The sequence below is a fragment of the Lepidochelys kempii genome, chromosome 16 (assembly GCF_965140265.1).
Source record: "Lepidochelys kempii isolate rLepKem1 chromosome 16, rLepKem1.hap2, whole genome shotgun sequence".
Taxonomy (NCBI): domain Eukaryota; kingdom Metazoa; phylum Chordata; order Testudines; family Cheloniidae; genus Lepidochelys; species Lepidochelys kempii.
In genome coordinates this window covers 10,432,902-10,447,387 of record NC_133271.1, presented here as the reverse complement: position 1 = coordinate 10,447,387, position 14,486 = coordinate 10,432,902, and the positions used below count along the sequence as shown (strand labels likewise).

Below are 14,486 nucleotides of genomic sequence, written 5' to 3'. Positions count from 1 at the left end.
AAACCCAAATTCTACCATTCAGAGGCAGGCACAATCCTGCGATGTTGTTGTTGTTGTTGTTAAGAGAAGGCCTATCTACAGCAGTAACAGGCTGACTCAGATTCACCTATGCACGTAAAGGGGGCCGATTGCTTCCAGCTGCCCTTCAACAGACCCCTTTGATTTTATTGCTTTTAAAGATCTAAAACGCCCAATTCACACTGTGGAAGGGGTGTTTCAGGTTAGGGGAACAGGGGATATTATTGCCCCAGTATTGTGTTGTCACAACAGCCTTGCAATAGGAAACGCATGAGATGCTGGACTTGTCCCCAGGCTCCATCCTCCTGACATGGTCATCCCTTTGACAGAATTATTCTTCTAACAGATTTTATTCCTGTGATTCATTGCAAGGCCTTACTCACACAAGTACTTCCACTGACTTCAAACAGGACAACTCGCCTGGACAAAAGGAGCAGGGTTAAGGTGCATATTTTCAACAGTCATCACTGATTTTACATGCTTCTATTTTTGGGTGCTCAACTTGAGACACCTTCCAGGAGCTTCATTTTCAGAGCACAGGAGGCTCAGCACTTTCTGCAAAGCAAGCCCCTTCGAAGTCTCTCAAAGTGGGCACCCAAAACCACCAGTCACTTTGAAAACATGGGCCTGTTCCTTGTGCTTTACCGTCGTGCAAGTTTAAAAAGCCCATTCTTTTAAAACCATTAATTTAAGAGGGGTCCAATACAAAACATTTTTTGTACTCTAGTTCTTCGCGTTAACCAGGTGTCTCCCTTTATACAAACTTAGTAGTGTCCAAATCTCACCAGCTCACACTCAACAGACCAGAAGAAGAATGCACTATTATTTACAGTGCCTTTGATTTGCAATGGAAGCACTGAGCCTACATTCAGGTGAGGGGAGAGGCGGACAGACAGGAAATCCTGAGATTTAAGGGGTTATAGTGGAAGGGAAAGGCTCAGTAGGTTTATTCCCAAATATTTTTCAGCCATGGGGGGTAGGAGGACATGGCATGGAGAGGAACCTCTTGATTTGAAGAATATAAATGGAGATGAACCTGAATCAGCATGTGGCAGATGTCCACATGCCCAGACTCTGCAGCAGCGTGGAGAGGGGTTCTCTTATTCTGGTGCTCCATTTTGAAGTTGGGGTCAATCCCGTCCACTGAAAAACAAACAGAGACTCTTCCAGCTGGGATACAGAAATCAGCAGCGAACTGCCACCATCTCATTTGGGATCTTAAATTAAATTATTGTTACATCATTGCTACCACCAAGTGCGAAACCAATGAAACCCAAGAGTGACTATTTTTGTAGACCAGGCAGTTCTCAGATGTGATGTGAACTACCTTTTAACACAGAGACGGTCTCATGGACGCCTCTCTTCCCATTTGCTATCCTGCATGCCACCTCCCCTCTCATTCACAATTCTCTAACATCCCGATGGCTGCAACAGCAATTGTTGAATGGAGAAGTAACAGGGAAATAATTTAATCTATCTGTAGCTTCTCTTACAATCATAATAATAATAATACCACCATCACCTAACTCTTTATAGTGCTTTTCATCAGTAGATCTCAAAGCGCTTCATGGTCTCTAACATATTTATCTTCTGTGAGGTAGGGCAGTGCTATTATCCCCACTTTACAGATGGGAAACTGAGGCACAGAGCAACCAAGTGCCTTGCCCAAGGTCACAAAAGAAGTCTGTGGCAGAGCAGAGAATTGAGCCCAGGTTTCCCAAGTACCAGGATAGTACTTTAACCACTGCAGACTGGGAGAAGCCCTGTGACCCAGCTTGCTCTCTTTGGACCACCAGCAAGTCCTTGATGGATCACTAGCACTCCTCTTCTGTCTCTGTAAACACTGGGCTCCACTGAAGTCAATAAAGCTACTCCAATTAACACCAGCTGAAGATCTGGCCCAGCTGTGCAGAAACTGACAGATGATGATGATGGCCAGGCAATGATGGCTGGACACGACAATATGGTATGTAGGATGAAGTCGTAGTTAAACAAAATACCAGAATCGATCTTCACTACTACCGAGGACTCAGGCAACACAGTCGACATTTGCCAAAAGGACAAAGGTGTTTGTGAAAAGAAAAGACTGAAAGTATTTGCAAACATGTATTGCAAAACACTGGAGAGGAGCTAAAATGATCAACAGAAAAAATTACTCAACAGTGTTCTGCAACCAAAACAAAAAGAGCAGTGATAAAAGCAACATCAGAATCTCAAAATTATCCTCCAGTTGAAGTTTATTAAGCACTTAATAAAGCTTTGTACACTGAGAATCTTTCATTCTCTGCAAACTCACTGAGGGTCCTAAATTTAAAACACCTTTCATACCACTTGTAAACACCCCCCACACACTCATTTTGAGGTTAGGCAAATTTTGCCAGTTTGGAAAATTACATGGAGGATGTTTGAGGGAAGTTAAGGGTGGGAATCTGTATAAAACTGTGTCCATATTCAGATGCAAGTTGGCAGTGGGTCCACATATGAGAGAGAGAGAGGAGAAACAACTGTCAATGATAACTTATTGGCAAAACTGATTTTAGCTTCCAACACCCTCCCACGTGGGCCAACAGGGAATGCGAAGTAGGGAACTGGACTGTGGCAATTGACTTGCAGGAGCTGGAGTACTGCCAAACTAGCAACCTTCTGGGCAGGATCCACTTACCCAACATAAGCAGGACTTTCTGCAGTTCCCCTTGCCTGGCAGAAAAGTACAGCTGCTTCGGATGGAACCGTAACTTCTTCGGTCTGTAGCAGAGAGGAAATAGGCTTATTATATACTCTTAAAGAAAAGTCCCAAGAGCTCTGTCCTCTCCTCACTGCCATCGGTTCATGCCAGAAGTCTGTTCCTAAGGAATATCAGGAAGTACCAGGTGCATCTGCTCTCCTTGAAGGGCACCTTTCTACCACTCTCTACCAACCCGCTTCAGACATACCACGGACAGCCCTATCCCCGAGCCCACTAGACAGAGCCTTTGGGTTCACCCAGTGGATGTGCCTCACTGAAGGCAAGAGAATGCAGCTACGGCAAGCGCTCGGCTTTTTACCACACCCACTCGAGCACCGTGTGACCAGCATCACATGGCTGTGTGCACAGAACGAGGCGTTAGAGGCAGGAAGCAGCATTTCCTCCCCTCGACTCCTTCAGTAATACCTTTCGTGTAAACGTTCCACTGGGTTCAGCTACTCAACAGACCTCTACCAGGGCTGCTAAACAGCAGCCGTTACCTTGTTCTTGGAGGACTCCAGGTTTCCCGGAATGTCAAGTAGGCAGAAGGCTTCAAGGAGCCAGACAGAGGGAGCTCCTGATTTTGGGGTTCACTCTTGTCGGTGTGCTAAGAGTGTGAATGGGGATCCCTGGTAGGTCAATCTTGGTAGTACGGTCTGTGGGAAGGCAGACTAATCCCCACTAGCAAATCCATCAGCATGATGGATGCAGCAGAAGCTGTGCTGCAGAACCCACAATCCTCAGTGGAGAATGACCCATCTGAATAGAAACACTCCCTGTTCAAGTGGGCCTCAAAGCCCAAACAGACTAAATCCTGGTTTGTTCCAGCCCAATGAACCTGGGGGGCACTGGAGAGCCTTGGAGGCCAGTTCTTACTTTTCTGAATCCAGGGCAATCAAAGCACTTTCCAAGGTTTCTTTAACTGGTCCCTGAGGTAGGCCAGTGGCAGGCTTCACAAAAACAGAAGACCCAGCCAAATCAAACCCCTCAGCAGCCGAACTCTCTGGCTTGTCTTCCTCAGACAACTGTGTTCCAATGCCACTGAAGTGAGAGAGAGAGAGAGAGAGAGAGAGATAGCCAAACATAAGCACTGAACCCAGACAAGAGCACATATGTCTTATGCCAAATAAGGAAAGAAAACGAGTTTTAAATGCAAATGGCTTAAACAATTTTGAAAAGTGGCCTCTTGGCCAGAATTCTCCTCGGACCAGAAGCAGCGTTACCCTCTCATTAGAGTAGATGTGCTCTAAGAAACATATCTGGGGATACAGCTACTACTGCATCATGGGGCAAAGAGCACTGTACTTTCTCAGCAGACTGCTGGGACAAGGCGGTAAGTGACAAAGATCATTAGCACATGCTCAGATAAACCTCAAGATTTAGCATCTCTCTTAAGCACTGCTCAATACTGAAGACTTCCAGAACAGGTGATGATTTGCTTTGATTTTCTCTATGCACACATGCTGCTTGGTTAGAGCCACATGTATTATGGTCTGGTGCTATGTAAGCTTGCTCCCTGAGATGATATCTGCTAACCCCAATCCTGACCCGCAGACACCCACTACTAATCCAGTCCTAGGCTCCCCGCACAGCTCTGCCAATCCACCTCAGTCCCTGCATCTCGCCCTGATAATTTTGGGCCCCTCTCGAGCAGAATGCAAGATATGCTGAATTACACAGTGGTTTTATGAGGGGGACAAATGTCTCTGGGGACTGGACTGACACCAAGAACTCATTTAACTTGTGACATGGGAGGCCAGGTCTTCAGAGATGGAAGTCCAGTGCATCATCCTGGAACAGCCTTCAGCTTCCAGCTGCTGGATTTGGCACATAAGACAAGAACCAGGAACCTGTTTGATCCATGAAGCAGAGGTGGGGGGTTTCAGACATAAATCAAGGCACCCCGGAGAGCCCAATGCTTCTACTGAGCAGCGACTCACCTCCCTGTGGTGGTGTCTGCCCTTCCCTCTAGAGCCATTGGCTTCTCCTGCTCGTAGGTCAGCAACACTGTGGAGGTCGTGTCTGCTTTTGCTATCGTCACCTCCTTCGCCTTAGAGGCCTCTTCCCCGCAGTGCGGGCAGTAGCTCTTGTCATTGACCTGGGAGGCACAGTTCTTGTGGAAACGGTGAGAAATGCTGCTTTCAGGCTGACACTCCATGAAGGTACCCTGGGGGGAGAGAACACACAGAAGTAGTTCACATGTTCAGTCATAAATAATAATGTTCTTCACCCTTCTCTTTAGTATGACCTTTAGTATCATCAGCACATGCCGGGAAGGAAGGCCAGAATTATCACCATTCTACAGATGAACAAAACAGCAGCAATGAGGAACAACTGATTGGCTATGATTACAAACCAAGCCACTAACAGATCTGGCAACAGAACCCAGGACTCTTGGTTCCTCATTCTCTGCTCTAACATCTCCCAACATCAAAACTCTTGCTGTGTTTCTAGAAACACAAGCTCTAATATGCGGCATGTTGTAATGGCTTATACATTGGAGTAACACTTCCCCTTTCCCAGCGGATGCGCTCTCTGTGCACATGATGCTCCCAAAAGCAAAAAGGGCACATGTAAAGATGACAGGTCTGCACACTAAGAAAATCTGACAACTGACCTCTATTGCAGGACTTCACTTACAGGTGTGCTGTAAAGCTACACTGACAATGGAGTTAATGCCTGGCCTTACCTACACAGACCTACACTCCTAAACCAATTTAAGAGAATCCATGCAAGGGGTTACACCGATGTAGCGACTTCAGTTTCTAAACCAACTTAGCTAAATCAGGATGACTTTTGTGTTTACACAAAGCCCTAGAAGTGTGTGCTGTAGAACACCACTAAACTGGCTCTAATGGCTTTCTTCTCCTCGCTCCAAAATCCTCCAACACTTCCTGATGACTTGAAGTCATCCCAGAATCCATCATTCTGTGGCACCAGTGTTACCTGAAGCCCATCTATTGTGATGGAACAGACGGATGCACTCTGGGATAGCATTTATGAACCAAGACATGCCAATCACGTGGACAGGTTAGTTGAATCCCCATGTGAATCAGGTAAATATTATCCCATGTTTACAAATAGGCAAACTGAGGCACAGCTGAGTTAAGTGACTAGACCAAACCTACAGAGCCTCAGTGGCAGAGCTGGGACTAGAATATATTGTCTTGCTCTAACCACACCACTCAAATTCACTATATATAATCCATGGCAAACAAAGCACTGCACACGGGATACAACAGATCACACGTGCAGAGACCGATTTACAAAGAAATAAGACGTAAACTTTTAACAGAGAGAGAAATTAACCTTTGGAACAACTTTCCAAGGGTCATGTAGATTCTCCATCACTGGTCATTTTTAAATCCAGAACGGATGTTACTCTAAGAGATCTGCTCTAGGAATTATTTTGGGGAAGTTCTCTGGCCTGCATTACACAGGAGGTCAGACTAGATGGTCACAACGGTCCCTTCTGGATTTGGAATCTACGATGGTAAACTGTGAAAGGCCATTATGGGAAAGATCAGTGTGGGGGAGAAGAAACCCACAGCCCTGAAACTCTTCAGGCAAGGCCTCCAACATGGTACAGCTGTCAAGCTGGATCAGTCAATAATATTCTCTGAGGTTCCTCTGGAGGCTAAAGATAGCCCAGGGTATGTTACCTAGCTGCTGCTGTACCTATTCCACAGCATTTAAAGCAGCATTTCCCAGCAGTGAGAAGGAGAAAAGATATGTGTGATCACTGAAAGGCAGCATGGCAAGCCTCTACATTAGGCACCTGCAGCACCTCTGGGTACCCCCAGGCTAAAATGAGAGACTTACTGCAGTGCAGAAGTATCCACAGCCAGGGCAGCACTGGTGTTTCACCATTCTCCCTCTGTGGTCCTCGCACAGCACCAAGAGCTGGACCTTGTTAGAAGGGCGCATCAGCTCATATTTCACCACACTGTTTGTGCACCGGCCCAGCTGGAATAGGAATAATGAAAGGAAAGGCAATTACTAGAGACCAAAACACAGACAATCCTCTGTGCACATTGCTGTGATGAAACCTAGCCTTTTCACAGCCATTCAGATGCATGCCAGACAGCATTAGCGGTCCAATAGGGAGCAGGGAAAGCTGCTCTCACAGGAAGAAATGCATCATTTACTAACTAACATGCATATGGACCAGAGAGTCATTCAATCCTCATAAGGAAATTCATAACTGGAAATACGCAAGAGCCAAGCAGCAGCAGAATGGGCAGCCCCCTGGGTTTGAGTCACCAAACACTCACTCTCATTTTGCCAGAAACACAGGGTGTCATTGACTGAGGGAACAAGACCTAATGCACCAAAGCTCATTACTGTTCGAAAGTGAACACATCATGAGACAGAGGGAGAATCACTGTACAATTAAATTATGGCTTGTGCTTGTTGAGGTCCCGAGCTGGAACACGCCCAGGCACATTAAGGCCCAGATTTTCATAAGAGCACAACACACTGTGCAAGCAGTGTGTGCTGAAACCTTTAAAAAAATTGAAAAAATCTGGCCTTCTAGGGACAGAGTTACCATCAATGTCTGATTCAAAGAATCCTTATGTTCTCTCCCACTACCTTAGGTTATTAACCTGTTTTCAGGATCACCTATATCAGGGTTCACCTTTAAACACGTATGCTGCTTGCTTTGCTAGATCAGTGCTTCCCCCTGCTGCATTCACACTTATACATCTTGTCATTTTCACTTCCTGAGTGCCAAGCACGAGGCAGCATGGCGTTATGTTGGGGTTTCCAAAACTTTCACCAACTCCTTAAATTCTACCCCTCCAGCACCACCTCCAAAAAACCTCCTTCCCCCCACCCTTAAATGCCATGACAACCTACTGTGATAAACATCCCTACCAAATCAAAACACTGGCCCCAAAGCTCACTGATGTGACTGTCAACACCACTGCGTGGGTCAGAAGAGCCACTAATAAAAGTGGCACCCTCTCACTCAGAGTGAGCTGAAAGTTAGCGAACAAATTCCCTTGTTTTACCTATAAACTAAGCAAATTTGATCAGACATACGGCAGGTTGGCCTGTCTGTGTTAAGCAGTTCTGATGTTACCTTGGTCACATTTTCTATTAAGGTTCCATTTCCAGGTAGTTTTTAAAAAGAGTACATAAATGATTAGTGGCTCTTTTATCAAACTGACAATCAATTGCTGTAGAGGCCAACAGGTGGCTTATAACCTTGGATAACCCCTTCCAATACTGTGCTTACAACCATCCAGCTATGTACTAGTCCTGTAACATGCTTAAAACATCTATTAGCCACTTATTAATGCTTTATAACATACAAACTTAATATAAAGGGCGGCCATTATTCCTTCGGCCAGCTCACCCCCAATCTGTCTGAGAAAGGGAGCTCTCAGAGAACTGTACAGCTTCTTAACATATCCTCTACCTTGTCTAGAGACCCCTGAGAGTGAGACTCCAAGTCTTTTCCTCCCCAAGGCTCTAGGGATGTTTTCCCTTCAATGACTAGCCCCTGTCTTGCATTGGGGATTCCTTTGCCATGGGGTAGTCGTGTGCGTAAGTGACTGGAATACAAGTGGCCTGCGAAAGGGTGTTAAGTATTCCCCCACTCCCAATTCTTTCCAGAACCCAGAAAAAGAACCTGAACAATTCTGACTCCCTGCTCTGTGCAAGCGGCTCAGCAAGTGATACTGTGTTCTGCGGGGAAGGAAAGCGTCTCCCAGTAAAAAGGAAGTTTAACAGTTTGTTTTCTTGCCTGAAGTGGTACCTCCCAAACTCCGCAGAGAGAATGAATCGGGGGCTTACTTCAGTGCTGCTGGCAACCACTGGAACCGGGCTGGTCCCACTGTGGTTAATTGAAAGACACAAGTGCAGCACTTTTCAGCCAGGAGAACCTGAAGGCAGCACAGGGCTTCTGGGATATAGAAAGCCTTGCAGCAAAGGAGTAATGCAGGAGAGGGGAAGTATAGGTGGGAGTTAGTGGGCGGGCAACTGCTCCAGAAACACTTTCCAAGCGCTAGGAAAAGTCTGTATTGGCTCCTGGGTAATCAAGAGAAATGGCCTCCCATGTTTCCTCTGTTTGAATGTTCTCAGTTTGATGCATGCAAATGTATTTTATTCCACTTGGTTTGGAGTGCCTTTATTTTAACAAGCCAGCCCAGCTGTACAGCCCGAGACATGCAGCACAGAACCACCTGCTGCCCCTGCTCCATTCGCTCTCCAAGGGCGCCATCCCCTACAGCTGGACTGGCTTGGTGCAACAGAGGTACGTCCCCGTTTTCAGTGGGTGGCTGTGATGTACGGAGTGCTGGAACTTGTGTTCCCAGCCCAATAAAAGGGCACGGTCTCACTATTCAGACAAAGCAGAGGGTCCCGATCTTACCATGCTCTAGCACCTCTGCGTGGCCTGGTAGATGCTCCCTGCACTATACCCCATTCAGCTGCTATGTCTCCTTTGTCCCCTCTCTTCTGCCTCTTTCTTATTTTCCTTCTCATTTTGTATCCTCCCCACTAATTTTTTACTCCTTTCCTTGTGTGTGTGTGGGGTGGGGTGGGGGGGGGGGGTATTTTTCCTGGCTCTCTCCCCTCCCTACGCCCCTCTCACCAGAAGTGCACACACTATCGGTGGGAAGAGTCTACTGGCGCCTCTGTGCAGCTGCAACACAGGCTCCTGAAGCTGAGCTACATCCCTCGAGAGCCTAGTCACAGGGCAGGAGCAGGAGGGAAGGCAGCTGGCTTTCAAGCAGCTGACAGCCACGTTACCTGCTACTACACATGTGCGGCAAGGAGAGTTCTTTGTCCTATTTGCTCCCAAACCCCCTCTGCATGGACTAGTCTGGGGACCTGCCCCAGGCTGGGAAACTAGCCTGTAAACCGAGCGCACTTATGTTCTCAGCACAGACCTCTTCAGACTCCTGCTGACAAAGTCAAGACCTTGGCAAACCAACTCAGCACATCCAATTTCTCTTCCCAAAGAGAGCAGGCAGAGTCCTCAGCACGTGAAGCAAAGGGGACTCACTCTTCCATGGGAGGAAGCTGAAGGAAGGGCTCCTACCTCATTGTCCACACTCTCCGTTGCCATGCACTGGTTGTTGGCTAGTGTGGTAATCTCTCGGCTTTTGGGGGTTTCCATTCGACAGCTACAGAGAGGCACTTCCTGAAGACCGTCCATTTCCATTGCTTCAGGGCCATTAGAAAGACCTAAGGTGCAAAAGGCAAGTCAGTCAGCTCTGTAATTACTTCCTGAGAACACCCAGAGGGAAGAAAAGGACACAGTTGGTCAATGTTAGCTTTACCCTTCTAGAGCACCCTCCACACAAGGTTCTCAAAGCACTTTACAAGCATTAGTTAAACCTTGTAACATAGGTACGCAATTGTTCTTATCCCGATCCTATAGATGGGGGGGAACCAAGGTACTCAGTGTGGAGTTTTCAGATATGTTCAGGGTTGGTCTAGCTCTGCTCCCTCTGGGAACTTTACCACCGACTTCAACGGAAGCGGGCACCTATGACAACTGAAAACCCCACCCAAAAAGAGTGACGTGCCCAAAGTCACACAGTGCATCTGTGGCAGAGAATAGAGAACCCAGGAGTCCTGACTCCCAATACTCTAAGTATCAGATAACTTGCAGGGGACCAACTGCCGTTCAAAGTCTGAAGCTACATTATAGCAGCATGGCAGAATGTCAGCAAAGTATTTTATCACTGTCTTCTATTTGCAAAGGCTTATGACATGGTTGAAAAATATTCCTTGGCATATTTCATCTGAGCCAGGGACGGAATATCTGAATCCTATCTGAACAGTGTTCTTCACACATTTTTGAGTTACAGAAACACGCACTTTTTTAAAAAAAACTTCCTAGACATTTTCCCTTGGCTAATTCAAAACTATCTTGTTTTTCAGAGCCAAGCCTGGGAAGCTATTAGGTCTTCAAGTGAAGTAATCATTGCTTTTTGATTTAAAAAAAATAAAAAAGCTTGAAAAGGGGAGTTATTTTACTCTGGGCAAAGGTTGAAACACCAGTACTAATCATTCAGGTCACAGGAGAGATTCCTCTCTGGTGCCACTGTGAAAACAACATTCTCTTTTTTCCTCTGAGAACACCATTTTAAGGGTTAAAAACCAATCCATTTTCATCTTGTAAGGAATGTCCCCAAGCTGTAAATATCATGCTTCCAAGAACCACCACAGTCCATGGATAAAGTCTGTCTCAACTGCAGCCAACTAGCTGAACAAGCCAGGGTCTTGACAGTGCGGTGAAGGCCCCTCTACATTTTTGTGTAAAAGTGATATAGAGCCTTAAGAAAACGAAGCCTCTGCCAGGATCACAAGGTGGGGAGCAGTTTATTTCTCCTTCCAAGCTGCCATTTCAACAGCCCTTCTGACATTCAGCAGATCTAGTCAAAACACCCACCACCAGCTCACGAAGGCTTCGGGGAGGGAGAGAAATTGACTTTCCGTTCATGGTGGACACTCCCACGACTTCTGTGATGTCCCATGATTGAAAGAATGAGGCAGACGTCCAAAGGCAGCAGAATGTGGGGGAGAGTCAGTTTTATGATGAAGCACTGGACTCAAGACAAATTCAGCACTGGGAACAGCAGCCTTCTCATTAGAAGAGGCCTCTCTGGAGCCAACAGGCAGATAGCCCTGCACTTGGATCCCTGGGTACTGCCCTCCTGCGTAGGAGAAGCATTCCATCCTCAGGGAGTCTACCTGCCCGTCTCAGAACGTACTTACAGGAATGATCCAACGCACCCCACTTTGCAATAGTCACACTGAGGTGCTGGGGGCTAGGACTGTAGAATACTGCAGGGCTGCAGCGTGGTACTTTTTGGGTAAATAAGGGTTATTCAAGCGGTGGTGGTGGGGGGGGGGGGAAGCTGCAAAACTGGGCAGACAAAAATCGAGGGAGAAAAAGTCAGCCAAAACCATGAAGGCTTGCATCCCCCTGAGAAATGTTTGCAATCTTAAAATCCACCAACAAAACCCAGTAACCTAATTTAAGCCGGGTTCCCGCCCTTGAACCCCATTCTGCACACCGCTGAGCCCAGAGAGTAACGGTGCCACCTATGTCCCTGAGCTCAGTGAGATTAGCTAGCTGCCTTTTTAATGATGCATCTCTTCAAATTCTCCTATTAGCAGCCACCAGGGGGCATCATCTTAATACAGAGGATAAGACCAAGGAAACAAAGAACCAAAATGGTACATGGCCATATTTAGAAAGCTGACACTCACCTTCTGATTGTGAAGATAGAATTCCCTTTACTCGGAGATCCAAAGAATCAAGAGACACTTCCATGTATTCCATACTATTCTCCTGCCCAGCTCCCTCTCTGCCTCCCAAAGGTGGTTTATACGCTTCAGTACCTAAATTAAAATATACATATATTTATATAGCAAAAAAAGAGAGTGTGTGTATGTATAAAGGCCACATTCATCACAAGAAAGCAGTATGCAGGCTACACTCCTAAGAGAGTCTATAAATACAGATGCGCACAGAATAATGAAAACGTAACATCTGGGCACATATGTTAAAATTGATCTCTTATCTCTTATTTCCTTCTCTGTATGATCGGGTCGATTTTTCACTTCCACTTAGGTAACGATAAAAGAATAAAATGAGACAAACAAGTCCTGCCTTCCAAACACACATCTGTCTGCTGCCGTACTGCATCAGCAGCAGAAGCTTAAATGGCAAGAGAAAGGGATGGAAGCCTAGCTCACCCTGACTTACCCCACAATCTCTCTCTCCAACCTGCTGCAAAGGGCCCTGGGCCACTGCCCTAGCCAGGCAGTGCAAACTAACCAATAATGTATACATAAAAACACTGAAAGGGAATGGGACAGCTGACATTCAGATTAATGGGAGGGGGGAGCGTAAGTGCCCATCCTACCATTAAATAAGCAATGCTGCTACTGAATCGAGATTTTGGTGGGAGGGAGGGAAGAGATATTTGGGAGTATTTTCATGCATTCAAGCCCCTTTAGATTCACCCATCTTCACGCTTGTTTCTTGCTTGCTCCTATCACTTAGTCTAATTGGTGCCAACAGGCTGGATGACTGGGGAACAGCTGGTTTTCATGCCAACACCTGTATTTGTAGGTCAGCAACAGGACCCACGCCTGAATTTTAGTATTAGCTATTTGCCCAGAAGTGATTGGCACCCCCACTTCCTATTAATAAAGTTTCCATCATCCAATCAGGGAAAAGAAACACCGGGCACGACTGATGTGATCACTTTCACACTACGAACCAACCCACGGGCAGAAACGTGTTTACTCAGCCAGTTATGACAGAAGTTGGTAAAAGTCAGTCTGTCTGCAGAAAGTTTGCAAGCAGAAAGACCGCTTCTCTCATTGGATAAACCATTAAATGGTGAAGGAGAAGTGCGACCCTTTAATAACGGCGCTGACTGAAAGGCTTCACCACTGTATTCCTAGAGACTCAACCTCTTTTACCCTGCAGCCGGAGAATTGATCAGACTCACCCTCCCTTCAATCTCTCTACACAGCGGCTCACGACAGAAAGGGCAGTGTAAGCTATACGGTATGTTGCACATTTTGGGTCAAATAAATTCGACACTCTGAACTTTACCCTCATTGTGGAGGTGCCAACAGGCCAATCATCACACACTTTGCATTGCTTCCATATGATGGGGATACCCAAAACTAGGCATAGGCAACTGCACAAGAGCAATAAAATCTCATGCCCCAGTCTACATGGTGGTTTCTCTGTGTCCCTTCTGAGCATACGTGGATGAGTTTGTGAGATTTGCTTGGATCTTAATTCTTACTACACCGGAGCCACCAGATTTGCTCCTTCTCTTCCACAGGCTCTGATCATGGTACTCTTTCCTCTGGTTGGGCGAGGCAGGCAAGAGAACAATCCCATGACTAACTGGAAAATGTTCACCTAAGGAGCAGCAGCCAACCTGCCCCCACTGCCCCCTACCCAAACCCATGCAGCCCTTCTGCTTGTTGGCTCTTCTGCTGTCTTGGAGGAAGAACAAAGACTGGGGGTTATTCCCAAATCTGCCATGTCACCTGAAAAACCTACTGATTCCTTTGTGAAGGGAGAAGTGCTCATAAGTGCTTCACACACAATCACTGGCTGTAGGGCATCGGTGTTCTGAAATATAGAGGATTCATGTTCGGGAAATTCACGGGGGCAGATACTGTTTTGTCCTATGTTTGTACAGCGCCTAGCACGCTGGGGTCCTGGCCTATGACCAAGGCACCTAGGCACTACAAAAAGACAAACAATAAATAATAATGTCTATCTGCAACAGTAGCTGTGTCAATGACCCTGGTTACACCATGGTTCTATATGGCTCCATTGTACCCCTGAACCTTTTCAAACTCTCAAACAGTTCAGGTTTTGTGGGTGGTTTGGGGGCAGAGTCCATGTCCGACTGGTGGTGTAAAACCAAACAGCACAGTAACGTGCGTTGGAGACAGCTTTTTTGTTCCTGGGGCCCCTAATGTAGCTGAAGTTCAAGTGTAAACTTGCCCTAAGTGTCTTCTTCAAAGCTGGTAAAGATGGGGATTCTGGCGTAAGTTCCTATGGCAAATCCTGAGATGCATTTTAAGGTAACAAAGGCAACCTCTAACCCTGTAATCGTTTTCCACTCAAGCACTTCCCTCCTCCCACTTATCATCCTTAACATCTACAAAGACAAGGCAACAAATCACTGGGAGTAGAGGCCACCATTCCTTTGTCTTCACCTGGAAGGCCTGTTTCTGT

At 46.4% G+C, this 14,486-nt stretch overlaps 1 protein-coding gene across 13 annotated transcripts in view; it reads right to left on the bottom strand.

The window, feature by feature from the left end:
- EHMT1 (euchromatic histone lysine methyltransferase 1) overlaps positions 1-14,486 on the bottom strand; it is a 170,424-nt gene that overhangs the window by 37,160 nt on the left and 118,778 nt on the right. For all 13 annotated transcript variants that reach the window (XM_073313920.1, XM_073313919.1, XM_073313921.1 and 10 more), the window contains 7 exons: positions 11,978-12,109; positions 9,795-9,940; positions 6,566-6,709; positions 4,684-4,910; positions 3,620-3,784; positions 2,681-2,763; positions 1,055-1,161 (listed from right to left, as the gene is read on the bottom strand). In XM_073313920.1, the coding sequence (XP_073170021.1) occupies positions 1,055-1,161; positions 2,681-2,763; positions 3,620-3,784; positions 4,684-4,910; positions 6,566-6,709; positions 9,795-9,940; positions 11,978-12,109 (1,004 nt within the window). The remainder of the gene's footprint in view (positions 1-1,054; positions 1,162-2,680; positions 2,764-3,619; positions 3,785-4,683; positions 4,911-6,565; positions 6,710-9,794; positions 9,941-11,977; positions 12,110-14,486) is intronic.